This window comes from Gastrolobium bilobum, unplaced genomic scaffold (assembly GCF_033153095.1).
Source record: "Gastrolobium bilobum isolate Gb01-03AN ecotype WA unplaced genomic scaffold, APGP_CSIRO_Gbil_v1 utg3325, whole genome shotgun sequence".
Classification (NCBI taxonomy): Eukaryota; Viridiplantae; Streptophyta; class Magnoliopsida; order Fabales; family Fabaceae; genus Gastrolobium; species Gastrolobium bilobum.
In genome coordinates this window covers 1-17,427 of record NW_026896131.1, presented here as the reverse complement: position 1 = coordinate 17,427, position 17,427 = coordinate 1, and the positions used below count along the sequence as shown (strand labels likewise).

General features: G+C 32.2%; 2 protein-coding genes across 4 annotated transcripts; both read left to right on the top strand.

Annotated features, from left to right (window-relative positions):
• Positions 1 to 657: 657 nt before the first annotated feature.
• LOC133297918 (MADS-box protein AGL71-like) lies at positions 658 to 1,311 on the top strand. Its single transcript, XM_061497154.1, has one exon. It carries the CDS (start codon positions 658 to 660, stop codon positions 1,309 to 1,311), a length of 654 nt encoding a protein of 217 aa, XP_061353138.1.
• Positions 1,312 to 4,549: 3,238 nt separating this feature from the next.
• On the top strand, positions 4,550 to 6,336 carry LOC133297917 (AAA-ATPase ASD, mitochondrial-like). Of its 3 annotated transcripts, XM_061497152.1 has the most exons (3): positions 4,550 to 4,991; positions 5,028 to 5,572; positions 5,612 to 6,336. In XM_061497152.1, the coding sequence occupies exons 1-3, from the start codon at positions 4,600 to 4,602 to the stop codon at positions 6,208 to 6,210; spliced, it is 1,536 nt and encodes a 511-aa protein (XP_061353136.1). In that variant the 5' UTR covers positions 4,550 to 4,599; the 3' UTR covers positions 6,211 to 6,336. The 3 variants fall into 3 exon arrangements, with proteins under 3 accessions (XP_061353136.1, XP_061353137.1, XP_061353135.1); XM_061497153.1 differs by having other exon boundaries at positions 4,550 to 4,946; positions 5,100 to 6,336; XM_061497151.1 differs by having other exon boundaries at positions 4,550 to 6,336.
• The last annotated feature ends 11,091 nt before the right edge of the window (positions 6,337 to 17,427 follow it).

Here is a 17,427-nt window from a genome sequence, read left to right as displayed (position 1 = left end):
TATATATATATATATATATATATATATATATATATATATATGTAAAATAACCGATTTAAGTTATTAACTGCCAAAAATAAATGCAGCAATCCTATTGGAATTTTTTTTTTAATATTTTCAATTCCATAATTTAGAAGAGAATCTTTAGAAGAGAATCTAAAGGAAAACATTAGAGGTAATTAAGATTGAGAAATAAAAAGATAAATTTAAAATATTTTATTTCAATAAATTTTTATTATCATAATTCAATATTTAACGAACACTTTTATAATATAGCCAAAGATAAATATAAATAAAAGTATTAAAAATACAATAATTAAAAATTTTAATTCATGATTCAAATAAAAAAAATTAATTCACAGTTCATTCGCTACGGTGTGAAGTAGTTAGTATGGAATGAATGATAACATATTTTTTTCTCATGTGAGATTCATATTTATTTGAGATAGGTTATAGTATCTATCAAAAGATATCCTCCAAAATTAAAAGATACAATTTGAGAATTAAAATGGAAAAGGAAAAAAAAATAAGGAGATTTAGCGAGGGGTAATAAAAGGAAACATCGTCGTCTGTTTGTCCGAAAAATCGTCCAAAAGGTTTCCTTTTCTTTGTCTTTTCTTTCTTTCTTTCTTTCTTTTCTTTGTCTTTTCCATCTCAATGGATTCTTCCTCAATAAGAAAGCCAAACGTACGAAAGGGAAAGGTTGAGATCAAGATAGTGCATGAAAAAAGCAAGCGATATGTGACCTTCTCAAAACGCAAACAAGGGCTTTTCAACAAAGTCACTGAGCTATCCCTTCTTTGCCAAGCTGAAACTGCTTTGATCATCAATTCTCAGAAAGGAAATTTCTATGCCTGCGGCTATCCTGATCCGGACTCTGTCATCCACCGCTACCACGGCGGCAGCGAAGGAGGAGGGTATCACAACCATGCTGCTAAAAGGAGGTTCCAAGAGGGTGTTGAAACCTTAAGGCTAAAATATGAGACAACTGAATCTAAGTTGAAAGAGGAGAATATGCATCAAGAAGAGATCACTGAGGCAAAAAAGAATGGTTTGTTATTCACTGAATGGTGGGATTCCTCCATTGAGGATATGAGTTTTGAACAAGTTGAGGAATTTAAGAATTGCATAGAAGATTTGAAGATGAAACTTGTTGCTGCAAGGGGAAAGAAGAAGAAGAAGGTTGATAATTCACTTCCACCATTACCAGTTGCATCATCACCGATGCAAAGTTTATCAGATATTTCTTTCTTGAACGAGGGTTTTGATGGGTATGGTGCATGGAACTGTGGTGATTTTAGCCATTATTAATTAGGGCATGCATGACTATAGGTAGCAGTTATTAATCATGACTTGTTTCTTTTCTTGTGAATTATTTTTCATCTTTTTTGCTTGACTTTTGGGTTTGAGGGATTTCGTTCTTGACAGATAATATCTCTGTTCATGTGACCGTGCAATTAAACCCGTGCGAATATTGTGTTCTTATAATCTTTCAGTTATTGATGTGAATTGCACAAAAAAAGAGTTATTGATCCGAATGAGGACGAAAACAGCGTCACCGACATTGCAACGCTTTTAATTATATGTACAATTAATCGCTTGAAGGGAAACTTTCATCGTACATGTTGCAAAAGTAGTATTTTTGTATGGTGTTGCAGAAGAAGTATTTGTTATAACGGTATTTCATACTCAACTGAACAAAGCCGTATTCAGTGTTTTGGCATTTTTTGTTTTTTGGGACTTTGAATAAACTTGGAAAATCTTGGTGTGGTTTCAATTTATCATGTTTGGTTTAATTTATTTTAAAACAAAAAAAGTAGTTTCTTATAAAAACTTTTGAAAAAAAATTTACTTCTCTTAGAAAGTTTTTTTATTATGTTACGGCATTTACAGCTGAACGCAGGGGTGTGGTTATTGGCTTACAAATGGCTTGGAATTTGAGGTATAGAAGATTAATTTTGGAGTGTGACAATCATATTTTGTGGAGCTCACACTTTTTGACGAAAAAAGAAAAAAAATAAATTACGGCACGCAAAATGACTCTCTATAACATTACACAATCACTTTTCTTACAATATAACTCTTATAAAACCCTATAATTAATTTTTTAAGATTAAAGTAAATCACGTTGCAAACTAATGAAAACAAAATAAAAGTTTTAATTGTAATTTTATTTTATTTTAATCAATTGAAAGTTAATTATCATGCTATTGATTTATTAAACATAAAAATAGAATAAAAAAATATATGTGTGTTTATTATTCACTTTAAGTCATTATTTAAAATAAAAATAGAATGAATTTTTTCCATTCGAAATAACTCAAAAAAAGTGTTCCCGATCCATTGAATACTTCATTAATAAATTCACGACCTGTTAATGCAGATGTTTGAACCTTGATTTTATTAAAAAAAATTCTGGTTATAATCGCAAACCATATTAAGAATGCATAGCTCAACTAATTGATCAATGATCATTGCTTGAATCGGACAGAGATTCATCACAACTAGCTAGAAGCATAGTTTTCATGGTAGGCCTATGTTCAGCCGTGTTGATTTCTCAAGGAACAATATTGAGAGTGTAACTTATATTGGTGTAAAATGATCGTGACCCTACAAGGGGCATGATATTCTTACACCGGTGTAAGAGTTAGAAGTCTTACACTCAATCTTGACCATTGATCCACTTGTATCCAAAGGCTCACATTACTAAAAAATTAGAGCCCTTAGATATAAGTGAGATCAACGAACAATATTGAGAGTGTAACTTATATTGGTGTAAAATGATCCTGACCCTACAAGGGGCATGATATTCTTACACCGGTGTAAGAGTTAGAAGTCTTACACTCAATCTTGACCATTGATCCACTTGTATCCAAAGGCTCACATTACTAAAAAATTAGAGCCCTTAGATATAAGTGGGATCAACGAACAATATTGAGAGTGTAACTTATATTGGTGTAAAATGATCCTGACCCTAATTACAAAATTAATATACACAAATTTAGCCAGTGATATTGTTATCTTGTCCACAAGACAATTGGGTTCTTTAAGATATATTGCAGTAATTAATCTTTTCATCTATTTAAAAAAAAATTATTAGTAAATGTGAAACTATATAGTATATATAAATTAGCCATACCATGCTCATAAGTTTGATATCAACACAGTACTAGTACATTCACTCTAATCAAAGTTTGTTAAAATTAATGTTAGCTAGTGTGAATATTAAATTAGCATAATTTGTATATAAAAGAACTTTCCGAGAGGGATACTTATTGTATGCCTGATTTGAATATAAAAAGGTTCTTTTTAAAGGGACATTCAAACATGGTTAACTCTCTTTTTCTTTAATTAAAAATCAATTAACCTTCAAAATATAATAGTTTCAAGGAACGTATTTTTCGATCCTGCATCATGAATTATTATTAAAATAGTAGAACTCATTTTCATTTTTCTATGTCAACTTTAAATTATTAAAAATACATGGAGTGTATTTAAAAATTACGCTGCCGACCACAAAGAGAATGTAATACAAAAGAAGAAAGGAGGAGACTTAGGCCTTCTTTGAATTCTGCTTTCAAAAGTAATTTTTTAATTTAAAAAATAAATAAAATTTATTTAATAATACTTGTTTTGTAAAAATAGCTTTAAAGATTATAATTATTTTTTTGAATCAAATTTAGATAATATATTTTAATTATTTTTGTTTTGTATTTTAACTTTTAACTTTTAAAATAAAATAGAAACCAAGTTACTAATCTCATATTATTTGAGATAGTACTCTGATGTGTGTCTCATGTGGGTGAAATAAATATTTGAGTCCACAATTAAAAGAAAAAAAAATTAACATAAAATTCTATAAATATATAACATAACACAGCTTTTTTTATGTAACATAAGGCTTATATTTTCCATACAAAAAACACCAATTTCGTTCACTATTATACAAAATAATGTTAAAACTAAAAAAAAAGCATAATACCATCAAGAGTTTTGGTTTTATCCTTTAACATAACACAACAAACTTTCCTACCCTCACAATATTTTGTGGGGCCCACACTTTTTAAAACAAAAAATAAATAAAAAATTAAGGCACGCAAAACAAATCTCTATAATATTACACAATCACTTTTCCTACAACAACTCTTATAAAACCCTACCATCAAACAAAACGGTCCTTAACCTTTGTTTTTTTGGACTATTTACGATTGCTTGTTTTTATAGTTGAATAGAAGTCAATAATATAGTTAAAGCTTCCAAAATGGTACAATGAAAATAGTGAATCGTATATGAAAATCTGACGGTCATTAAAGCATTTGAATGGTCAGTAATGACAGCTGAATGCAAGACCGAAAACACATGGAGTCAATATGAATCACATGTCGTCAATAGGAAAGTCACACGAAAACAAACGGTGCTTACTTAGTTTTTGCAAGTTAAGTTTTCTTAATAAACTTGTGTGAGGGGCAAGAAAAGAAGACCAAACCACTACATTTTCCTACTTATAAAACTACATCACTTGAGTGGGGTTGAACACAGAAAAAAGAGAGAATAATAACCCAAAAATTTTCATAGAAAATAGTACTAGTGAGTGCAAGGATGATGGGGATTGGGCAAATATGGTCACAACTAGGCTCAATTATGGCTAGCATCATGTTTGTCTATGCCATGTTTGAGCAATTCTTCCCACCCCATCTTCGAACTTATGTTAGAAAATACACTCAGAAATTCACAGGCCTTATGTACCCTTACATCCAAATCAAATTCCCTGAGTTCTCTGGTGAACGCCTCAAGAGAAGTGAAGCATATTCTGCCATCCAAACATACCTCAGTGCAAACTCTTCTCAAAGTGCCAAAAAGCTCAAAGCTGAAGTGGTCAAGGATAGCCAGACCCCACTTGTGCTTAGCATGGATGACAATGAAGAGATCAATGATGAGTTTCAAGGGGTCAAAGTTTGGTGGACTGCAAACTCCACCACACCTAAAACACAGTCAATTTCATGGTACCCTACTTCAGATGTTAAGAGGTACTTAACTCTCACCTTCCACAAAAGCTACCGTGACATCATTACAGGGTCTTATATCCAACATGTGTTGGAAGAAGGGAAGGCTATTGCATTGAAGAACAGGCAATTGAAGCTTTACACCAACAATCCAAGCAATCATTGGCATGGATACAAGAGTACAAAGTGGAGCCACATAACATTTGACCACCCTGCAAGGTTTGAAACACTTGCTATGGATCCAAAGAAGAAGGAAGAGATTATAAATGATCTTGTTAAGTTCAGAAATGGAAAAGAGTACTATGCCAAGATTGGGAAGGCTTGGAAACGTGGTTATCTTTTGTATGGTCCACCAGGAACAGGTAAGTCTACTATGATAGCTGCCATGGCTAATTTCATGAACTATGATGTGTATGATCTTGAATTAACAGCAGTGAAGGAAAACACTGATCTAAGAAAGCTGTTGATTGAAACATCTAGTAAATCAATTATAGTTATTGAAGACATTGATTGCTCTCTTGATCTTACTGGTCAAAGGAAGAAGAAAAAGGAAAAAGATGAGGATGATGGTGAGGTACCAAAAAATCCTATTAAGAAAGATGAAGAAGAAGAGAATAAGGGAAGTAAGGTAACTCTATCTGGGTTATTGAACTTTATTGATGGGATTTGGTCAGCTTGTGGAGGAGAAAAGATCATAATTTTCACAACCAACTTTGTAGAGAAACTTGATCCTGCTCTTATTAGGAGAGGAAGGATGGACAAGCACATTGAATTGTCCTATTGTTGCTATGAAGCTTTCAAGGTGCTTGCCAATAACTACTTGGATGTTGAATCACACAGTTTGTTTCCAACTATTGAGAAGTTGTTGGGTGAGACCAACATGACACCTGCTGATGTTGCTGAGAATTTGATGCCTAAGTCAATCACTGAAGATTCAGAGACTTGCTTGAAGAATCTGATTGATTCTCTTGAAAAGGCCAAAGATGAGGCCAAGAAGAAGGCAGAGGAGGAAGCAAAGAAAAAGGCTGAGGATGAAGAAGCACAATTGAAGCCTGAGAAAGAAAAAGAACAGTTGGGTCAAGAGGAAGAGGTGAAACCTAATGGAAAATCTAAGGAAGAGGTGAAAGAGAATGGAAAATCTAAGGAAGATGTCAAAGCTAATGGAAAATCTGAGGAAGAGGTGAAAGAGAATGGTACCATCTATTAATTTCAAAGATATGCATGCTCTGCATCTTTTTTTGTTTGTTTGTAAAATCGTAGTTGAATTATGCTGATCTAATGTAGTTTTAATTGCTTTTCCTTTGTTATCAAGGTAATAAATTGAATTCACGATTCAAAGCTCATGTTTACTTTTTATTAACGATAAGGCAAAACAAGCCCTTTCTTTTTATTATTATTTTCCATCTTTCTTTAGATGTATGAGTTTCAATAGAACATCTCTTACATTATGAAGGTATGCAACGAGAAGATAAAAGGAAAATAGAGAATTAGGACAACGAGAAGATCCTTTCATTGCATTGTATTGTCAATCTGCAAGATCTGTACATGGTCTCTATTAATAGACCCTTTACTATAATAAGTTACAATAGAATAAATGACAATATTAAATCCTCCTAATTACATATTATAACTCATGAGAGTTACAAGAGCTATACCATAGTTATCAAATGCAATTGCGGCATGTCGCGGCCAACTCCGAAAAACGCTATAGCTTTATAGCGGGTTGCGGAAATAGCGGAATAGATATATAACAGAAATAATGATAAAAATAAACATTTTTTAAAGGAAGAGATAGCAAAAGTGACAGAGACAGACGCAGATAGACTAAAAAACCCACTAAAAACCCTTAAATTTTATCTGTTACATATTTAAATTTAGGACAAAATTGACATTTTGCCTTATGACAACAATATGGCTGCAAATGCGATCGCAATGTTCGCTATTGCGTTCCGGTGTGGCGCGATGCGATTTCTTGCGGCGAGGCACCGCAACGCCCATACGGCGCGGTTCGCGGCGCTATTGCGGCGCAATTAACTACTATGAGCTCTACATCTTTCCTTTGGGGGTTATGGACATCCATATAGTTATATTTTATAACACTCCCCCTTGGATGTCTATTAAAATAATGTAGCTCGTTAAAACCTTACTAGGAAAAAACCCTGTGGGAAAAAAATCCTAGTGAAGGAAAAAGAGTATACACTTATGATAATATGTATCGCAAGCTATCTCATTAAAAATCTTACAGGAAAACCCAATGGGACAAAACCTTGGTGAAGGAAAAAAGAGTGCAACACATATTTAACACATATTTTACTCCCCTTGATGATAACATCATTTAATGCTTGCCTTTGAGTCTACGTCTCTCAGTCCCATATATCAGCTTGTTGTGCTTCCACTTGTGGTCGAAATCTTTTTTTTTTTGGAATCTACCTTTGTGCGATTCAAGTAAATAACTTGCATTATTATTATTCTAGTATCTTCATCTTGGAGAAGAGTATGATCCTGCTAATAGACTTACAAATAAGAAAGAAAACGTAAGGGTAAATGGGGAGAAGATGGGGGGTTTTAGAAAGTTGAACATCCACTTTATTAATATTTTCATAGCTCCCCTTGGATGTTCACCCTTTATATGCTTCAAGCATTTTAGATCCTTCTAGAATATATATTTCACTATCGATCGAATAAGCCACATAAATAGGCTATAATAACATCTATTAGACGCATGTCTTCATATGCTAGAATATATATTTCACTATCGATCGAATAAGCCACATAAATAGGCTATAATAACATCTATTAGACGCATGTCTTCATATGCTGCCAGATTAGTAAGATGTGTGAAGGTGATCGCATCCACCACAAGAAAATACATATATTTCATATAATAAATGCCAGGTTTTTGTGAAAATCTACAAGTCATATTTTATATCTTAAAACTTCATTTTTCTTTTTTCTCAACAAGTCGTATTTTATATCTTACGACTTCATTTTTCTTTTTTCTCAACAAGTCGTATTTTATATCTTACGACTTCATTCTTCTCATTATATATATATATATGGGATAGGATCAACTTGTAAGAATAATAAATCTTACACCAAATCTTAAACCGTTGATTTCCGTGCCTGCCCTTATATATATATATATATATATATATATATATATATATATATATATATATATATATATAGGAAAAACTTCTGGCAAAGAATGATATAATAGGTATCCGCAGATAATTTCATCGTCAAACCATATTGATCAACCGGCAACTCTTATTATTATTATTATTATTATTATTATTATTTCACTTAAAAACATAATCAGAAATTGAAAATGGAGCCATTCAATGAAAACTAGATGAATTTGATACAAATGAACATGGTTTAGAAATTTCTTGTAGAAAAGAACAGGTCAAAGACAAATAATGATTATTAAATGATATGCAATCATCAAACATTACATGGTCATATGATAACATGATAACATCACATGATAATATGATATGTAATCCTCAAACATCATGAAAAGAAAAGTACATTAAAATTTGGTACCCTGTGACCGTTTGTCAATATAATCATATATATTATATTAATATATATTTGGTGAGCCCATGTGAAAGAGCATATCGCAATAGAGAAAGAATTGAAGAATAGTACCTGTAGAAAATTATTTTAATATACAGAAGCTCCTGATATAACTCCAGTGTTGAAGCCAAAGAACAGTCCACCTATGTTAGTGACGACATATTGGAAAACTTGATGAGTCAAGAATTTGCTCAAGGAGACCGATACTATCTTCAGGAAGATCGATGAGTGCAGCGACTTTCTCATAGTTGGAGCCGTAGGTGTGTTGAGAATGGTACGGGGAGCCCAAAACCCATTGCAAGGGATACATCCATGGGCCAAGCGATAAATCACAATAAGTGAGCCGACACCACATTTTAACCCAAAACCTTAAGGCTGTAGGTTTATGGGTCTTTTTGCACTTATATAGTCATCATTTGGTCTATGTCTAGTCGATGTGGTACTTCTTTATAACTCATACTTGAATACTTCCAACATCTTCCCCTCAAGTATGAGACCCAACATTATGCTCCCCCTTAAGGGCAACTTCTGAGGAAGTCTTTTTTCTTTAAGTATTGGAGTCACACTAGCCTTCTGCGGAGGCCTTGAAACATCACCATCTCTAAATACCCGGCCCAGCCAAACCTTTGGCTCTGATACCACTGTTGAGAATGGTACGGGGAGCCCAAAACCCATTGCAAGGGATACATCCATGGGCCAAGCGATAAACCACAATAAGTGGGCCGACACCACATTTTAACCCAAAACCTTAAGGCTGTAGGTTTATGGGTCTTTTTGCACTTATATAGTCATCATTTGGTCTATGTCTAGTCGATGTGGTACTTCTTTATAACTCATACTTGAATACTTCCAACAAGGTGATTACATTGCTGCGACCATGTATCCCCTGCGATTGGTACCTCCGATCACTACTTTCGCCTTTCAGCAAAGGTTCCATCTTAGAGAAAAGTAACCGCAGAACATGAAATGGGGTTGGGTTTGAATCAGGTTGAATGGGATTGGATTGAAGAAAAAAAATGGAGGCATAGATGGCAGAAACTATATCGTGTTGTAAAATAAAGGGTAACAAGAACATAAAAGGAAAATAGAGAATTAGGACAACGAGAAGATCCTTTCATTGCATTGTATTGTCAATCTGCAAAGATCTGTACATGATCTCTATTAATAGACCCCTTACTATAATAAGTTACAATAGAATAAATGACAATGTTAAATCCTTCTAATTATATATTATAACTCATGGGAGTTACAAGAGCTATACATCAGTCCTTTGAGAGTTATGGACATCCATATAGTTATATTTTATAACAAAAAAGATTTTTTCCATAAATAAAACCATAACCTCACAAACAAAATATTAAATATACCTGAATGTAAGATTGACAGACTTCTTCACTATCAATAATAATGTTGTTTTCTGCATCCCAACCAAATCTAGTGTGTTGCAAGAGTAAAGAGAACGCACGATGCTTAGATCATAGTCTATTGAATTTTTGCTTTATTTGCTTGACATTAAAAGACCGATTAGTTATGGAATTTAGTTTATCCATTATGTAAGAACCTGCATCGCTAAATTAGGAATTTAAATAATTTAATTATAAGTTTAGAAAATAATTCCATAATTGACTTTAGATAAATATGGAAAGAGTATAATAATTAATATTAAGCCACTTTTCAGAAGAAAAGTGTAAACCCCAGGTATTTTGCGGTATAAATGGATACCGACGAAGTAATCCAAAAAATAGAAATAAAAATATCAATATTCCTAAATAAATATCTAGGTTAAGAATATCATATTTAGGATAAAAATAATAAGCAGTGATATCAATACTAATACCGGATATTTCACAATATGAAACGCGTACCAGTGAAGTGTCTCGAAAAATTATAATATAAATATGATAATTCCTAGAAAAATGTTTAGAGTAAAACGAAGAGCGAAACTAATTAAACTAATACTATTAGTTTAAGTGAGTGCATCTATATATAACTAATGGCACTAAACCCTGGGTCAGAATTTTAGGCGTCTCTCATTTCTTCATGACTGCCACCCTTTGTTCTACATGAAAGACAAGCTTTTCTTCAAAAAAAAAATCACCAAGACTCCTTCTTTTCTTCACCATTGATCATTTCATTCATGTAAACACCTTGAGTTTGTGAAGTTAATAAAGAAAGTGAGCATCTTGAAAGAGTGTGTTTGCTGCCTTGGTGAGTGAGGAGTGTATCCTTATGTGTTTTGTGGAGTTGGAGCCATTTCCACATACTTTCAAGCTTCAAGAACCAACCTTTGAGAAGAAAACACCCACCTTGCGTGCTCAAATTCGTGCACCTCTCTTGGCAGTGCTTGGGAGTGGGTTTCCAATCTTAAAGAACTCTCCTTTATCTATTTTTGAAAGCTCTAAGATAAACCTCAACTATTTCCTTGCATTTCCATGAAAATAGCTTGTTTTGAGTAATGAAAAAGAGAAATTTTGATGATTCAAGTTAAAGATTGTTAATTTAAGTGTAATATGGTAGATTGAACTTCTGTTTGTGGTTAAATCGAAAGTGGGAATCTTGGAGGGCCTTTGGAACTCGAATTATGCAGAAAAATCTGCATTTTCGCGTTTATGCACAGGTGGTAAACGATTACCTAGTGCAATTGTGACAACAACGCACTAGTTTGGTAAAATCGCGATATCTCTGGCTACAGAGCTCCAAATTGAGTGAGGTTTGTACCTATGTGAAGCTAACACATAGGTCTAGAACCTTGTTAAATTTATTATCCATTGGATAATTGATTTGATCGCAGTGTTAGTTTGAAGTTGCAACTTGGTTGCTGGAAATTCAGTTTGCAGCAGTCACTTTGAGAAAAATATAACCGGAGTTATACAATTCCGATTGAGACATAAAATATATCGTTGGAAAGATGAGGATGTCTAGTTTAACATTTCAAAATCTTAGAATTTTTGGTAAAGATTTATAATTAAAATTTTAAAAAGAGTAAACGTTGTTTTGTGCTTAGGGGCTTTGGGAGAAGTCTGCAGTATGCTTAACGAAAAAGAAAACATGTTCAATTTGACATGAAATTGTAAGATATGATTATTGATGACATGTTTGCCATTGAACCAGATTGTGACTCGCTGGATTATTTGGTTGTTGGTAACCACGTTGATACTGAGTGGGTATTAGAGGACTTTACCAATACAGATAAGCTTTTGGTCCTCGGTTTTATTCGTTGCTTGTTTCGCCAAACCCCATGGGGGATTGGTTTATGTGCATGGTATGTTTTCTGAAAATTATATTTGTTTATGTTATAAGCATTAGATATGCTGTTGAGTTGAATTACGGAAATTATATCTATTTATGTTAAAAGCATTGGATATATTGTTGAGTTGGATTATAGAGTTATATCTGTTTATGTTATGAGTATTGGATATGTTGTTGAGCTGAATTATGATATAGTGCATTTGCCATATGTACATGTATGTGGGGTCACGAGACAGTAATCTCTGAGCATGTTGGGCCACATGCAAGATGGTAAGTCCGTGTGTGAGGTACATGGTGGACTCCTTGTATTATGGGTTGTAGATGTACGTAATGCCTACATTTTATTCTCTGGTCAGTAGGATGCACACATACATGACATGGATATATGCGACATTGCACACTCATTTGATATATTGCATGGCATGCTCAATTTTTATACTGCATTGTTTACTGCTATAAATGGCTCGGTATAGCCATTCCTCTTATCTTGTTATTAATCTGCTTATGTATATACTCCCTGAACTGTTTTAGAACTTATGTTATACCTGTAAATAATAGCTCTAGCCTAATCAATTAGTAAATTACATGTGATTAAATAATTAAGCATATATTGTGAGTGAAATTAAGTATAGGGCCTAATTAAGTGAATGTGGGTCACTTTTGAAGTAAAAAGTGTACTCAGTGAAAATTATGGGGTATAAATGAGTGTAGGAAAAAGTACCTAAATATAAAAATAGAAGTGGAAATATTCCTAGAAAAATATTCCAACCTTTGGGTGAGGTTTGGTGGTGAATGGAGTTGAATAGATGGATGAGCTAATACCCGCTTGATTTCACTTAACCTATGTTAAGTGACTAGAAAACAAGTGAACCCATTTCACCCCCCACATATCCGTCGAGCCAAGGAGAAGAGAGAAAAGGAGAAGACAACCTTGAAGCCCCCTAACCCTAGATCTTTCAATCCTTAACTATTTTCCTTGATTCCAAAGCCTAAAACACTCCAAATCTCCTCCTCTTTCATAGCCCTAACTTAGTTTGGAGTGGAAAGCTTTGTGGTGTGGGATTTTTCTTCCCAAAAATTCGTCCCTAATCTTATTATCCAGTATTAGTGGCCATTGACTAACCGGATATGACAACAAGTGTCATTCCTACCAGAGTCTTATGGACAGCATAACAGTTGTTTAACGGATAACTGGAGATAAGACTCTCACACACAATTACACCTGGCAGACATAGTTATATAACAGATGTCTTGCAAGTCCCACACGAACTGCAATCCCTATCTAGGGTCAGTATATACATAATGGCTCTGTGCCCAAGACCCCAAATTTAAGTAATTAATACTAATTTTGTGTGATTATCATGTTTTTAACTTAAAAATTCAATTAGTATATCACAGATCCACTTAACGCAGTTTAATTGCACTGTATGCTTTACCGGTGTTCCAAACTGTACCTGAATTTCATAATTTTCTTAACTTTAATATTTTTGGTCTAATTATGACTTGTTAGGCATATATTGGGCTTTCATTCCATTATATCATCTTTCTCCCATTCCGAAATTCTACTGGTTGCTGCTACAATAGTACAAAATATCCGGCAAAAGTGACTTTTCAGAAATATCCCAATATGGGTATCGATCTTCACCATTTCATATACTAACCCCATTCATGATGTTGATATCATTAGATTAGCTCTCTAACTCATATTTGCTAGATTTGAGCTATTCTACAGACTGTTACTGCATCAGTAGTCAAAAACAACAGCTAAGAACTCAACTGTTCAGAATACCCCCAATTTGGGTATCAAACATCATCAATCTTATGCTTACATCATTTATGATATTCATATCATTAGGATAGCTCTCTAACTTAAGTTCACCGTACTAGAGTTATTTTACAGTCTATTACTGCGTCAGCAGTCAAAAACAGCAGATGAAAATTCACCTGACTAGAATACTCTCAATATGGGTATCCAAATTCTTAAAATTGCATTCTCATTTTATTTATGACCATAAGGTTTTAATCATAACCCTCTAATTTAAAAATCATATAATTAGGGTTATTATATCCAGCATGCTGAATAAATGAAAAAATTTCACTCTTCCACGGATAATAATAATCAACATTAAGAAAGAGTCACTAAGGGTTTGTTTGATTGTGTTCTTGTTTTTTTGTTCTTAAAACAATTTTCTAGAATTGTTTGTAAGAACCATTTTTCAGAATAAAAGAAGGAAAAAAATTTGTTTGATAAAATTGTTATTAAAAGAGTTTTAAAACTTAAAAAACAGAAATATTTATTGGGAATTTTGTTTTGAAAACATAATTTTAAAGTTAAAAAATTGAAAACTCGTTTAGTTACTATTTTTTTAACCATATGTAAAATTTTAAACATATTTTAATAAAATATAATTTTAACCCCATACTAAATCACATTATAATTATGGGATTTGTATTTTTCATTTAACATGACACAACAAATTTTCCTACTCACACAACATTTTGTGGGGCCCACACTTTTTGAAGAAAAAAGAAAAAAAAGAAATTACGGCACGCAAAATGAATCTCTATAACATTACACAATCACTTTTCCTACAATATAACTCTTATAAAACCCTATAATTAATTTTTTAAGATTAAAGTAAATCACGTTGCAAACTAATGAAAACAAAATAAAAGTTTTAATTGTAATTTAATTTTATTTTAATCAATTGAAAGTTAATTATCATGCTATTGATTTATTAAACATAAAAATAGAATAAAAATATATGTGTGTGTTTATTATTCACTTTAAGTCATTATTTAAAATAAAAATAGAATGAATTTTTTCCATTCGAAATAACTCAAAAAAAGTGTTCCCGATCCATTGAATACTTCATTAATAAATTCACGACCTGTTAATGCAGATGTTTGAGCCTTGATTTTATTAAAAAAAATTCTGGTTATAATCGCAAACCATATTAAGAATGCATAGCTCAACTAATTGATCATTGCTTGAATCGGACAGAGATTCATCACAACTAGCTAGAAGCATAGTTTTCTAATGAAGTATTAAAAACATCCATTATATGGCAATAGCTTGTCACAAATTCCATAACAAATTCCTTATACATTAGAAGTGGAGGTCCTCCCACGAAGCAAGAGAATTTGGTCAAGCATTTGGTGGTGACAATAGGCATACATCAAGAACTCAAATTGATGAAGAAGATGTAAAAATTTGGACAAGCTTTCTCAATCATAAGCTCACTCTATATGAAGAATTTTAACCGCATGATTTGCTCTGTTTTAATAAGAATACATGGACTCATACTATGAAATATGAATTTGCCCATATTATATATATGTTTTACATATAGCTCAATAACAATAAAAAAAAAATCTTCAAGAAATTAATAGGGACCTTCTTCTCTTTTGTGCTCGTGGTCTCAAAACAGCTTTATTACAAAATCCACTATTAAGTGTTATTTCGGTGCTAAGCCAAGTGAGAATATTTAGCAGACAAGTTGTAACCCCACTTCCTTTTATACAATGACAATGGTCAGGAACAAGGGTAGCTTTCATTTTTTCAACTTTCTACTTAATTAGGGAACTCATAACCAATTTTGGTTGAGGCCATTGGTAATCTGATTTAGTCGTCAAAATTCAGGATAGGTTTTAAGCAAGAGCCTGACCAATTTCCATGTCTTGATATGATAAAAAGAAAAGGCATAATTAACAAAAGTCATCTATTTATCTTCACTAAACTTATGGTTTAACAAAAATAAATGCCATAAAAATTGCCTTACCATGTCGGTGGCCCAGTGTTGAGACTTGAGATATATATAGTTAGTTATCTCAAATATAACAAAGCCATAAAATAACCGATTGAAGTTATTAACTGCCAAAATTAAATGCTGCAATCTTATCATTGGCGCTTTCAATTTCATTCTTCTCTGTTTTTTCCTCTGCCAATTAGGGTTCATACCCTGGCTATTCGACCATTTTGTCCCTCATTAATTAATTAATAACCATTTTGCCTCTGATTCAAAACTATTCACCAATCTGCTCCTCTTTAGTCGACTACCTTGCATTTTTAATCGATTAAATGGTTGTTGGGAGATTTAATCGACTAAATCTCCCTACTTAATCGATTAAAAAATCATACTGACTTGTTTCCCTTTGTTGCCTGTTGGGAGATTTAATCGATTAAATAGGGAGATTTAGTAGATTAAATCTCCCAACAGCCATTTTTGTCTGTTTTGACCATTTAATCGATTAAAAATTCAAGGCAGTCGATTAAAGAGGGGCAGATTGGTAGATAGTTTCGAATCAGGGGCAAAATGGTTATTAATTAATTAATGAGGGACAAAAAGGTGAAAAAGCCTTCATACACTATCATTGGCGCTTTCATTCCCTTTTCTCTGCATTACCATCACTCAAACACACAAAACACTTCCAAAATCATATCCTGTTGATTCGAATGAAAAGTTGATGGACATATATAAAACTCTTCTCAATTTGTTTTGATGTAAACCGCCTCCACTATTTATTATAACAGATAATTGAATGATTTCATTATTATTGATATTAATTATAATGACAATAACAGAAAGTTGATTGGCTCCATTAATATTAATAATGAAAAATTTATTGGCTCTATTGTTTAATAGAAATAAGGACAAATCAATTAACTCAATTATGGTTGACTAGAGTAATGCACGTAACTTTCCTCTAATTTGTGTAAATTTATAAGGATGACATAAAATTTAAAAGGGAAACAAGAGGCTATAAAAAAAAAAGGGAAACAAGAGATTGTTACTCAATGTAATTAAGATCGAGATATTACTTGATATCGGTAAAGGGGAAAAAGGCATGTAAATCTTGGAATTGTAATATGTATCCTAACTAACATATTATTTAAAATACAAAATTATAATCAAATATATATATATATATGTATATGTATATATATATATATATATATATGTATGTGTGTGTAAAATAACCGATTGAAGTTATTAACTGCCAAAAATAAATGCAGCAATCCTATTGGAATTTTTTTTTTAATATTTTCAATTCCATAATTTAGAAGAGAGAATTTTTCCTAAGAGAATCTAAAGGAAAACATTAGAGGTAATTAAGATTGAGAAATAAAAAGATAAATTTAAAATATTTTATTTCAATAAATTTTTACATGTTGTGTTCAGGTATAATTTTATATTTTAAATTAGTTTTCTTCTTCGTATTTAATATTTGTAATTTCTCAAAAAATTTAATATCTTTAAGGAATAACATATATTGTCAATAATTGTATTAAATGTAGATGTGCGTCTAGATGCACTGCACTTTTTGTTTTTTTAGTGAGTAGGTTAGAGCATCAATTAGAAATTTAATATATTAGAATATCTATCATTTACTTTGTCTATTCTCTCTTTCATTTATTAGAAAACAATATTGCGTGGAGGACACGTATTCTATTATTTTTGGTATGTTGAAAGGGAGATTTTTCAAGGTAAGCACGCGTAACTTTTATATATTTCATGTGTTTTCGATGTCTTCTGAACTGATTGTAATATTTATAATTTTTTGTTTCAAAGTAGATCTCCCTTCACATCCC